The sequence below is a fragment of the Podarcis pityusensis genome, assembly GCF_964106645.2.
Source record: "Podarcis pityusensis genome assembly, chromosome: 8".
NCBI lineage: Eukaryota > Metazoa > Chordata > Lepidosauria > Squamata > Lacertidae > Podarcis > Podarcis pityusensis.
The window spans coordinates 79,168,467-79,181,039 of record NC_138033.1 but is presented as its reverse complement, the minus strand read 5'-3'; the positions used below and the strand labels follow the sequence as shown (position 1 = coordinate 79,181,039).

General features: G+C 49.9%; 1 protein-coding gene across 18 annotated transcripts in view; it reads left to right on the top strand.

The window, feature by feature from the left end:
* The window catches only part of HSPG2 (heparan sulfate proteoglycan 2), a 230,749-nt gene that overhangs the window by 146,021 nt on the left and 72,155 nt on the right, over positions 1-12,573 (top strand). For 16 of the 18 annotated variants that reach the window (XM_081017900.1, XM_081017915.1, XM_081017911.1 and 13 more), the window contains 8 exons: positions 550-636; positions 2,954-3,012; positions 5,241-5,414; positions 6,849-6,959; positions 7,323-7,423; positions 8,966-9,146; positions 10,221-10,280; positions 10,661-10,783. In XM_081017900.1, the coding sequence (XP_080874026.1) occupies positions 550-636; positions 2,954-3,012; positions 5,241-5,414; positions 6,849-6,959; positions 7,323-7,423; positions 8,966-9,146; positions 10,221-10,280; positions 10,661-10,783 (896 nt within the window). The remainder of the gene's footprint in view (positions 1-549; positions 637-2,953; positions 3,013-5,240; positions 5,415-6,848; positions 6,960-7,322; positions 7,424-8,965; positions 9,147-10,220; positions 10,281-10,660; positions 10,784-12,573) is intronic. The other 2 variants (XM_081017913.1, XM_081017907.1) reach the window with 1 other exon arrangement.

Below are 12,573 nucleotides of genomic sequence, written 5' to 3'. Positions count from 1 at the left end.
TGGAACCCTAACAGCGACTTTTGAAATTGCCTACCCTATAGCCAGAGACCACCCCCCAAAAAACATAACATACATCACAGAAGGAGACAGTCTTCAGCAGAAATCCTGTTTGCCTGGATACCTGACAGTGGTCACTGATTGCTTTACCTGGGCAGCCCGGCCATTCTTTTATGATTCTTAATATTTTAGTTCCTGAATCCAGGTCACAGGTTCACCCTATTCATACACAAATACACCCTTAAGACAGTATTTGCAAGCAAAAAGACAATGGGAAGGCTTTCCCCATTTGCCTCTCTTACTGCAGAGGAATATTTGAGGTCATTGGGAGAGTCAAAATGGCTTCAGGATTGCCCTCTCGTACTATTTGAGACACATGGTTCATATATTTAGATATGTGTGCATTTATGAATATTCTATATTTGGGACCTTAAAATTCTTATAACAGGGGCTTCCCTGCTGAGGGGCATCTGTTTGGCCGGGTTAGATGGACTCTTCTGATATCCTTTAAACCTCCTGACTGTTCTTCCTTACTTTATTTATTTTTTCCAGGTTCTCAAGGACGTGTGAGAGCCTGGGGGGTGGAGGCTACCGCTGCACAGCCTGTGAGCCGGGCTACACCGGCCAATACTGTGAGCAGTGAGTATCCAACTGCCCGGCAGACGGGCAGGGATGTAGCTCAGTAGCCCTTTTGGTTGTGGATCTGCCCTAATGTTAGAATTTTTATCTATCCGAGCTGCTACAGTGAGTGGTACTATGATTTGTATACATCATATGAGTGTCTGAGAGAGCGTGAGAAAGGAAGTCTGTATTATCTCTTCTTTCTGAGTACTATTGGAAGTTGGTTTCGCTTCTGTGTGTGTTGAGGTTCTGTACTGGTGTTCAGAGAGCACAGGCGTACTGATGGAGTCTCTGTATATAAGACTGTAAATAAAGTAGTTTTTGAGGGAATGTTCAGGGATGCAGGAGAGGATATGTTGTCTGCTAATAGCCTTTCCAACTTGTGTTAACAAGTTCACAATTTAGCAGAGTAACATTCCCCTTTTTAAACTTGCAGCGGATACATTTGCTCAGGCTCGCTAAAGCCTCTACAATAACTATTCTGGTAAAAGGTAAAGGGACCCCTGACCATTAGGTCCGGTCGTGGCCGACTCTGGGGTTGCGGCGCTCATCTCGCTTCATTGGCCGAGGGAGCCGGCGTATAGTCATGTGGCCAGCATGACTAAGCCGCTTCTGGCGAACCAGAGCAGCGCATCGAAACACCGTTTACCTTCCCGCCCGAGCGGTACCTATTTATCTACTTGCACTTTGATGTGCTTTTGAATTGCTAGGTTGGCAGGAGCAGGGACGGAGCAATGGGAGCTCACCCCGTCGTGGGGATTCGAACCGCCAGCCTTCTGATTGGCAAGTCCTAGGCTCTGTGGTTTAACCCACAGCACCACCCGCATCCCAATACCAACTACCAACCAAAATACCAACTGTTCTGGTATTTCCCCCTTACTCCCTCATAAAAGATAAGACACAACACAGTCTTCTACAAAAGTATAAAAAGAGTTTACTCACATATCATTCTATTCACAATAGGATCCCAGAATCCCAGACTTAGCTTAGAAAAGTAACATTTACCGTATTTTTCGTCCTATAGGGCGCACCGGCCCATAGGACGCACCTCGTTTTTTTTTGGGGGGGGGAAATGAATAAAAAAAAATTATTCCCCCCCCCCGCCGCGGCTGCCGCCCCAAGCCTTGTGCACACCTGCCCGAAGCACGGGGCACCCTCTGGAGGGCTCTGCGTGCTTCGGGCTGCTGGCTGCCGCCCCAAGCCTCGCGCACCCAGCGGGACCTCCTGCCGGGCGTGCAAGGCTTGCGGACACTCGCCCGAAGCACGGGGAGCCCTCCGGAGGGCTCCCCGTGCTTTGGGCGACAGGCTGCCGCCCCAAGCCTCGTGCGCTCGGCGGGACCTGCTGGGCGCGCAAGGCTTGCGGACACTCGCCCGAAGCACGGGGAGCCCTCTGGAGGGCTCCCCGTGCTTCGGGTGACAGGCTGCCGCCCCAAGCCTCGTGCGCTCGGCGGGACCTTCTGCTGGGCGCGCAAGGCTTGCGGACACTCGCCAGGGCTGCAGGCTGCTGCCCGCAAGCCTTGTGAGCCCGCGGGAACTCCCACCGGGCTTGCAAGGCTTGCGGATAGCTTCCTGAAACCTGGAGAGCGAGAGGGGTCGGTGCGCACCGATGCCTCTCGCTCTCCAGGCTTCAGCGAAAGCCTGCATTCGCCCCATAGGACGCACACACATTTCCCCTTCATTTTTGGAGAGGAAAAAGTGCGTCCTATGGGGCGAAAAATACGGTACCTGGAAACCATCTCATAAGAAGACAGTCCCTTTGTCCTTTCTTGGCTGGAAGCCAAGAGGGCATCTTTGGCTAAGCAGATGTTGCTTCTTCGATGCCTGTAGTCAAAAAGAGAGAGATGGCTGCCCTGCCCTGTGCTTTTGTCATTACCTGCACAGGTGAGGCCACACCCACCTCTAGTCACATGCAGAGGAAGCCTGTCCCAGAAGGAAACAGGAAGTTTACCTGCTGGCTGGACAAACTTTCCTCTCCATGTGTAAACAAGTTCACTCTAGGAATGTTGTACTTGACTGCTCTTGTGTTTCACATCCCACAGTTTTAGAACTACGATTGAGTCTTTCTTCTGCTATGATATACCAGAAGGCTGGCGTGCTCTTTTCAGGCGAGAAGGGTCGCTTATTACTGGCTTCTCTGGACTGAAGAAGATTTACAGCCAGAGAGGGCCACTGGGGAACGCTCCGGAGACTTTGCAGCCTTCCCAGGGCGTTTTTCCAACACCTAACTCTCAATAACTCTTCTGTCACCGCTGTTAGGGCTGTTAGGGCCACTGACTGGTCTCTTTCCCAGAGGTGTGACTCTCACCTGTCTCTCTCTCTCTTGCTTCCTTCTCAGGTGTGCTCCAGGTTACACAGGAAACCCCAATATCCGTGGGCAGAAGTGTGTGTCCCTGGGTGAGTACGAAGTCCGCCAGCTGGCCTCTGCCTTAATACACAGACACACACACACACACACACACACACACACTGCACACACCACACTGCCAGCAGCGAAGGGTTGCTGTGTATAGATAGAGGAGCCCGCCAGGTCAGGCCAGTAGCATATGTGGCCCAGCTTCCTGTTCTCATAATGGCCAACCAGAAGCCTGTGAGAAACCCACAAGCAGGGATGCTTTAGCTGAGATTCCTGCATTGCAGCGGGTTGGACCAGATGACCCTCAGGACCCCTTCCAGCGCTCCGATTCCATTATCCTTTGATTCTGCACTGCAGTTTCGAGCAGCCAAGAGTCGGAAGCACTGCTTGTTTCAACCGTGGATAGCCATCATGGTTCATAGCCATTGGTAACCTTTTTCTCCATGAATTTGCCCCATGCTCTTTTAGAGTCATGTAAGCTGGTGGTCCTCCCTGGTTCCTGTGTAGGCAAGTTCCGTAGTTTAACTCTGCACTGCAGGAGGAAGGACTTCCCTGTATCCTCCTCGAACCTTCCAAAACTCAGCTTCATCAGATGTCTGCAAGTTCTTGTGTTCTGTTTGTTTGTTTTTTATAATAATTTTTATTAGATTTACATATACAGTCATACCTCGGGTTACAGACGCTTCAGGTTGCCTTTTTTCAGGTTACGGACCTGCCGAAACCTGGATGTACCAGAACTGGTTACTTCCTGGTTTTGGCTGTCGCTCATGCGCAGAAGCGCTAAATCACACTTTGCGCATGTGCAGAAGCACCGAATTGCAACCCGCGCAGATGCAGGTTGCGAATGCTGTGGGTTGCGTACATTCATCCCGCACGGATCACGTTCGCAACCCGAGCGTCCACTGTAATCACATTACGTAGCATCATATCTTCTTATTTAACCTTTTTGGCTCAACTCAAGTTCTTATATTCTGAGAGAGAGGGGTGGGGTGAGAAACCTTTTCTTTCTCTTTAAAAAAATATATATTTATGCTTCTCAGGTTTATACATTTCACTAATTTTACAATCATTTCAGCATTTCAAAACTTGACTTCCTTCTCCCTCTTTCTGTGGTTCCTTGATTTTATTTTTAATACCTTCTGCATATCCAAATTAACTCAATTTGCTCATTTATTCATCTACTTTAAATATATACTCTTACGAAAATGCAGGTTATTACAATAATCCTGCCAATGTTCTTATCTGTTTGCAGTTTATCTGTAAATATTCCATAAACCATTTCCATTATTTTATAAAAAGTTTGTTATCTTGATTTCTTATTTTTCCAGTAAGTTTTGCCATTTCTGCATATGCCATAAGTTTTTGTATCCATTCTTCCTTTGCTGTGACTTCCTTCCATTTTTGGGGGGAGTAACATTCTTGCTGCTGTACAGTAGTAGTATACATGAATAAGTTTCTATAAAGTTTAGGTAGTTCTCTCCCTATAATTCCCAATAGAAAAGCTTCTGGTTTTTTTAAACAAAGGTTATTTTAAACATCCTTTTCATTTCATTATATATCATTTCCCAGTAAGCTTTAACCTTACTACAAGACCACCACATATGATCGAAAGAACCTTTTTTCTCTTTACGTTTCTGTCCCTATAATTCCCAAAAGAATTAGAATTACAGTTTTTCTTTTGGGAAAAATCTTTTCTTTCTCCACTTTCCCCTGGGCATGCATCTTTGCATACCTTTCTATCCCTAAACCTTTCTTCCTAGAATGGTCGCCCTTGTCAGGAGTTCAGCGTACACTTGAGTAGGACCCTGGCAGAGACACATGCCCGACTGGCATGTTCCCTCCCTCCTGGTCATTCGTTCGGGAGCTTCAAAAGCTTTCTTCTGCCCGAACATCACAGCGACCAATGCCAACAGACATCGGCACACTTAGGGATCCGCAGAGTTTGTGCGTGACAGACCTCAGCAACTCAGCATTTTGGCTAATCTACTTTATTTACATATAAACACACACGGAGCACTGCAACATGGCTCCCTCTCTCTCTAGCATCAGACAGCAAAGAGAAAAAGAACAAAGGACAATAGTCCCACTTCATGGAACACGGTAACACAAACATCCTGTCTCCGTCGCTTCCCGCTTTGTGGAGTCAAAACATATACCGTCATGTGAAAGACAACAATCCCATGACTGCAATCATGGAGCAGGAATTCTGACAGCCCCATCCCTTCCATCATTTCGTCTGCCCTAATCTGAGCCTTTCTCAACTCCGCAGGTACTCCAGACCAGCCAGGCCTCGTCGTGCAAGTCCACCCTCCGCGGACCACCGTCTCGCAAGGCAGCGAGGTGACCCTGCGTTGCCACGTCAGCGGGGCTCCACCGCACTATTTCTACTGGTCCCGTGAAGACGGGCGCCCCGTGCCCAGCACCACCCAACGCAGGCAGCAAGGTGGGTTACTGTCAGGGACTGGGCAGAGGAGGAATGGTTGAAACAGCATCCCCAGTTTGACTCTTCCAGAGTGGAGGAAGAGGGCGACAGTTTAGATTCACAACAGGAGTATGAGGGAGGTTGCCACTCAGAGGCAGATGAGGGGGAAAGTTGGGAAATAATGTGAGGGGAGGAGGTGGAAGAGGAAACGCCAGGGGGGCGACAGCTAATGGAAACAGTATTCCAGACTTCCCCTCCCAGAACCCGGCGAACCTTGAAAGTAGGGGAGCAAAGAGCTCAAAGGCTGAGGTCACATAGCAGCACCCATAGAAGTGACGAATGAGGAAGTGGGAGAGATGGGGGGTGGAGATTCACTCAGGACAACGCCATTATCCAAGAGGCTAGGTTCTATAGCCTCTCTCTGTAGATACGGAATAAAAAGTGGACGGCAAGAAACATTCCCTTGTCTTTGTACGTTCCCGGGCAACCAGCCGGGAGTCACTGGCAGCAGCCTGACAGTTACCATCAGGATTTCAGGGGGAGGGTGGAAACTTTCTCCTGGCTTGGTAAATGAATAAATTCTGAGCTGCTCGGTCTTGCTTAAAAGGAAGATGGCTACCTTCATTCATACGCTGCCTCAGTGGAGAATTGTAGTGTGTGTCCCCTCCTTACCACCGTAACACTTACGCACAGACTCCCTCCCAAAGACAGCCTTCTGTAAATTATGTACAATTTTTCTGGGAAAGGATGTTTAAGGAGATAACAGAAATCACTGGGTTAAAGCTGACTGAAAGTCCAGAGGTAGCATTTTTATCCATTTACAATGGGGTGGAAGGTTTGCAGGCTAGGAAGGACTTACTCACAAATTAATTTATTGACAGCTGCACGCATTATGATAGCTAGGAAGTGGAAGGGGCAAGCAGAATATAAAATGGAAGAATGGTATAAAGAGGTGTGGGATATAGCTTTGAATGATAAATTGACATGTGACATTAAGGTAAGACGGGGAATATGCAGGAGAAATGATTTCAAGAAGATGTGGAAGGTGCTTGTAGAATTTGTACTGTTAAAACGGAAAGGGGTCTAACCATCGCAGGAGGTGTTGAAATTTTGGGAGGTTAGATAGTTACAATGGAACGGTCTCAGTGGTGGGGTGCACATTTTTATTCTTATTTATGTATAATTATAATAATAATTTGTTTATACCCTGCCCATCTGGTTGGGTTTTCCTAGCCACTCTGAGCTGCTCACAACAGAATATTAAAAACATGATAAGTCGTCAAACATTAAAAACTTCCCTAAACAGGGCGCCTTCAGATATGATTACTACTACTACGACGACGACTACTACTACTAATAATAATAGAAAAAAGGAGGGCCTGCAGGGGGGTTGGACTAGATGACCCTTGGGAAACCTTCCAAGCTCGTCTCCATCTCCCTTCATTTCCTCCCCAGGGCTGGAGCTCCACTTCCCCAACATCCAGCCCTCCGAAGCCGGCGTCTACATCTGCACATGCCGGAACCCGCAGTTCAGCAATGCCAGCCGTGCTGAGGTGGTCGTCACAGGTGAGACACACCTTCTTGCTAGGAGTGAACTTCCTTTGCCGGGAGGAGCTTGCAAAGGTGCAGAGCTTGAGATTGGGGCAGGAAGGGGTGGGTGCCAATTGATGGGAGCCGCAGGAGTTGAGAGGGCATAACTCCTCCCCTCCCACCCCACTAAACGGACCACGTCCGAGGCTCCCTTTGCTGCCAAAGGCTGGGGAAAATAGGCAAGTTGCCAGCGATGGCACCTGGCACATTTCCTTGGGGAGAGGATTCTGGAAACAGGGCTGGGGAGAGGAAGCAGGACAGCATCCAAGGAAGGCCACGGATCTTGGCAAGGAGAAGGCCACGAGGGAGTCTTTGGCACATCTCTCTCTGCTTCTGCAGAAGGCCCCAGCAAGCCCATCACAGTGACCGTGGAGGAGCAGAAGGTACAGAGCGTGAAGCCAGGGGGAGACGTCACCTTTGTCTGCACAGCCAAGAGCAAGGTGAGCTCCTTCGGCCTTTGTGTGCTCATTTGCTTCCTTGCGTTCCTGTACATCCCACCTTTTGCTTCAAAGAGCTCCAGGTGGCATACACGGTTCTCACCCTTCCTCATTTAACCACTCAATCCTCATTCCGCACTTGTAAGAATTGTCAGGAGCTCGTCCTACACTCGAGTAGGATCCTGGTAGAGACACATGCACGACTGGCATGTTCTCTCCCTCCTGGTCGTTCGTTCGGGAGCTTAAAAATCTTTCTTCTGCCCGAACATCACAGCAACCGATGCCAACAGACATCGGCACACTTAGGGATCTGCGGAGTCTTTGCAGCTTGCGTAACAGACCTCAGCAACTCAGCATTTTGGCTAATCTACTTTATTTACATATAAACACACACGGAGCACTGCAACATGGCTCCCTCTCTCTCTAGCATCAGATGACAAAGAGAAATAGGACAAAGGACAGAAGTCCCACTTCACGGAACACAGTAACACAAACATCCTGTCTCTGTCACTTCCCACTCTGTGGAGTCAAAACATATACTGTCATGTGATAGACAGCAATCCCATGACTGCAATCATAGATCAGGAATTCTAACAAGAAATCAGCTTTTTAATGTGATAGCACTTTGCAATTCCCTGCCTATTGACATCAGGCAGATGCCTTTGCTGTGCCCTTTTTGGCACCTGCTAAAAGCATTTTTTTTCAGGCAAACCTCTCCAGACACGTCAAACTTTATGTGTGTTTTAGTTCTTATTAGCTACCATTGATTTGGCTCTGTGGTCTAAACCACTGAGCCTCTTGGGCTTGCCGATCGGAAGGTTGGCAGTTCGAATCCCCGTGACGGGGTGAGCTCCCGTTGCCCTGCCCCAGCTCCTGCCAGCCTAGCACTTCAAAAGCACGCCTGTGCAAATAGATAAATATGTAGCTCTGCAGCAGGAAGTTAAATGGTGTTTTCATGCGCTCTGGTTTCCGTCACGATGTCCCGTTGTGCCAGAAGCGGTTTAGTCCTGCTGGCCACATGATCCAGAAAGCTGTCTGTGGACAAACGCCCGCTCCCTCAGCCTGAAAGTGAGATGAGCTCCACAACCCCATAATTGCCTTTGACTGGGCTTAATCGTCCAGGGGTCCTTTACCTTTTTAAAGAAAAATATATTGAATATTCTTACATACCTGTTTATGTTTCCAATGGAGAGTTCTAATATTTCCTTCCATATTTTTCTTAAACCACTTGTAGAGGTTTTCTTATAATCAAGCGACATACAAATTTCATACAACATATTGAAAGAAATGTCTGTATACATGTTGCATGTTGAAAAAACAAATTTTTGTATGAAAGTGCACATTAAAAACAAATGTGCATTGTTATTCTTTTTATCGTCATCATTACTATTATTCTCATTATCATCGTTTAATTTATTACTCACATCTCTGGTGTCAAAAGCTGGGGTGGGGGGGAGGAGGCTGGTAGAGAGGTAACACAACCTGCTGAAAAGCTGCCTGTCTTTGGAGTCCCAACTCTCTCCTCCCCTGGCTGCCCACCCCCAGTCTCCTGCCTACACCCTGGTATGGACACGCCAGAACAATGGGAAGCTGCCCAGCCGGGCCATGGACTTCAACGGGATCCTCACCATACGCAACGTCCAACCAGAGGATGCCGGGATCTATGTCTGCACAGGGTCCAACATGTTCGACATGGACGAAGGGGTCGCCACCCTCTACGTGCAAGGTAGGGACGGAGAAAGGGGGCCGCATGCTCAGGGTGCTCCAAGGCTGCAGGCACAGCCGGATCGTAGCTTAACACCGACACCCAACGCTTGCCCACCTGGCCACAGGCTGCTCTCGTAGCCCTGGGCACACGGCAACTGAGCACGCTCGTCTCTGCCAAAATGTCACGAAAGATGGCTCCCACCTGTTGCTTCTTGGGGGTAATGGGAGTTGGGGGTTCAGGCGGTGGGATCAGAGAGGTCCATTCACCTCCTTTCTCCTGCTCGGAAGCCAGGAGAGCCTCTGCCAGTCAGTGCAGACGATACTGAGCTGGAGGGGCTCCGTAGAAGACCGCTCCCTGCGGTCCCGGGTCTGAAGGGAAGGGATTATGGCTCAGTTCTAGAGCAGTTGCTTGGCATGCAGAAGGTCCCACGTTCAGTCCTGGGCTGCTTCTCCAGGTTGGGGGAAAGGATCCCCATCTGAAAACCTGGAGAGCTGCTGCCAACCAGTGTAGACAATACTGAGCTAGGTGGACCTTAACTTAGATCCTGTTCCTGACTTTCTCAGTACCACGGGGACCAGAGGCTTTCTTTAGTTTTAGTGTGAGGCAGTAGCTCTGTGGCAGAGCTGCTGCTTTGCATGCAGAGGGTCCCTTGTTCTGCCCCCAACATACCATATTGGCCCGAATACAAGCCGCACCCGCAAATAAGCCGCACCTTTAAAATTCAAGAAGGGGGAGGAGAAAAGAAAGACAATATCCGAATATAAGCATCTCCCTTAAAATTCCGCAGGCATTCACACCAATAAATGGCAAATGTAGAAGGAAACCCTACAGCGTGACCGTAAAAGCCAGTTTTTGTAAGGTCATGAATTTAAGCCGCACTTTAACTTTTCACGGTCGGAATTTGGGGGGGAAAAGGTGTGGCTTATATTCAGGACAATATGGTACATCTCCAGGGACAATCCATTTCTGATCCACTGGGCAAGGATCTCCAGCTCTGGAAAACGGTGCCTTGGGTGCCCGGGGGTCCTTGCCATTGGCTAGGCCCTCATCCTCCCTGGGCCTGGTTTTCACGTCCCTCTCCCTCGCCCGCAGCTCCGTCTAAGACCCAGATGTTCTACGGACCTGTAGAAGTGGTGGAAGGCCACAGGCCCTGTAAGTCGGTTTTGGGCCCCACTTGCATGCCCCATTGTCCATCGCTGCAAGGTTTCGGTTTCATACCCTCACGCTGGAGTCCTTTCCACCTCTTTCTCCTCCTCTTCTGCATGGGTTTTGATGGCATGGGTGACGGGATGTTGACTCTCCTGTTTTATACACCCTGCGCTACAGTCATCAGTGGGGCAGGTGCCCCTAATGCATGCTTCATGTCTAGGGTGACATCCATTTGCTCCTGCATGGCTCGGTTCCTTTCCTGATTCTGCGGGGTCTTGAGGGCACATGAGCCTTTCTCAATTCGTGTTCTGAAATTGCCACTGGCATGGACTCCCCACCCCGGCTTCCCAGAGCCACCTTGAACTTTCTTCTCCCCAATTTAGCTGGACCCGCGGTGCACCCCATGGCCACCATTGAGCCCTCGCAGCTGAGCGTCCAGCCAGGACAAGCGGCCGAGTTCCGCTGCATCGCTACCGGGAGCCCAGAGCCCACGGTGGAGTGGATTGGTAAGCTTCCTGCTAGGTGACGCCGTGGCCCCTGTCTCCGAAAAGTCACCTTCCCTCGGGCATCCCCAGGAATTTTCCAGGGGACTTGGACTTGTAAAAGGGTATAAGAGTATTGGGAATTGATCTACACGGGGCTGCCCTTGAAGCTGTCCCAGAAACTCCAGCGGGTGCAGAATGCTGCAGCGAGGCTCCTCATGGGGTCTCTGCCATGGGAGCATATTCACCCAGTGCTTTTCCAGCTGCACTGGCTCCCGGGGGAGTACAGGGTCAGATTTAAGGTGCTGGTTTTGACCTTTAAAGCCCTTCACAGCCTAGGACCCTCGTACCTACGGGACTGCCTCTCCCGGTATGCCCCACGGAGAGCCTCAAGGTCCATATATAGCAACACCCTAGAGGTCCCGGGCCCTAAGGAAGTTAGATTAGCCTCAACCAGAGCCAGGGCCTTCTCAACACTGGCTCCGGCCTGGTAGAACGTTCTGTCTCTTCAGACCAGGGCCCTGCAGGATCTGATATCTCTTTCCGCAGGGCCTGTAAGACAGAGTTGTTCCACCTGGCCTTTGGCTTAGAATCACTTTGATTCCCTCCCCCTCTTTCTTTTCCTTTCTCCTCCTATGAAGAGATTGCTCCCTAATTGTTTTAATGTTGTATCTTAATTCTTTTAAATTGTATTTTAATCAACTTGTTTTTATTATTGGTTGTTAGCTGCCCTGACCCCGGTCTTGGCTGGGAAGGGCAGGGTATAAATAAAAATTTATTATTATTAATTATTAATTATTATTATTATTATTATTATTATTATTATAACAAATTGAAAAAAATAATAACTCCTCTCTCTCCTCTGAGAGCCAGCATGGTGTGGTGGTTACGAATGGTGGTGTGCTGGTCCCATGGGTTACCCGAGAGGCGAGGTCCAAGTCCGGTCCATGGTCAAAGCTGCAACGTGGAGGCAGTCCATAATCGCTGAAGCTGGGTGCAGGGCAGGGAGCCGGGTGAAGTCATGAACTCTGGCAGAAAAGCAGGACAGGGTTCAGGCAGGAACTAGCAACCAACAATGTTGCTCCTGCAACTTGGGTCTGGGGCTGGTCGGCTTTTATCTGCCCCGAGGCATAGGGTGGCCCCGATCCTCTGGTGACTCGCCTCTCCTGGCCTGGAGGCGAGCACTCCTCCTGCGGGAACTTAGTTCCCTCCGCCTCTCTGCCCTGAGCCTCTGCAGCTCAGGAGAGGCTGGAGGGTTACCGGACCCAGAGGCAACCTCAGCTTCCCCTGACGGAGCTGAGAGTGGAGCACCTGCAGGCAATGGGTCCTCCATCACCTCAGAGCAGACTCAGCTGATGCCTGCACCTGAGGATCCAGCACAGGTGAGGACCCTTCAGGCTCATGCCCCAGCCCCGGCTCAGCTGGTTCTGGAGGCGGGGAATCCTGTGCAGGCTGGGATCCCTCAGGTTCAGCCTCCGAGTCCGAATCCCAGGCCATCACAGGTGGAGTCGTAATCTGGTGAACTGGGTTTGATTCCCCGCTCCTCCACATGCAGCTGCTGGGTGACCTTGGGGTAGTCACACTTCTCTGAAGTCTCTCAGCCTCACTCACCTCACAGAGTGTTTGTTGTGGGGGAGGAAGGGAAAAGGAGATTGTTAGCTGCTTGCAGGCATGGCCAAACTCTGCCCTCCAGATGTTTCAGGACTACAATTCCCATCATCCCTGACCACTGGTCCTATTAGCTAGGGATGATGGGAGCTGTAGTCCCAAAACATCTGGAGGGCCGAGTTTGGCCTTGCCTGCCTTAAGGGGAG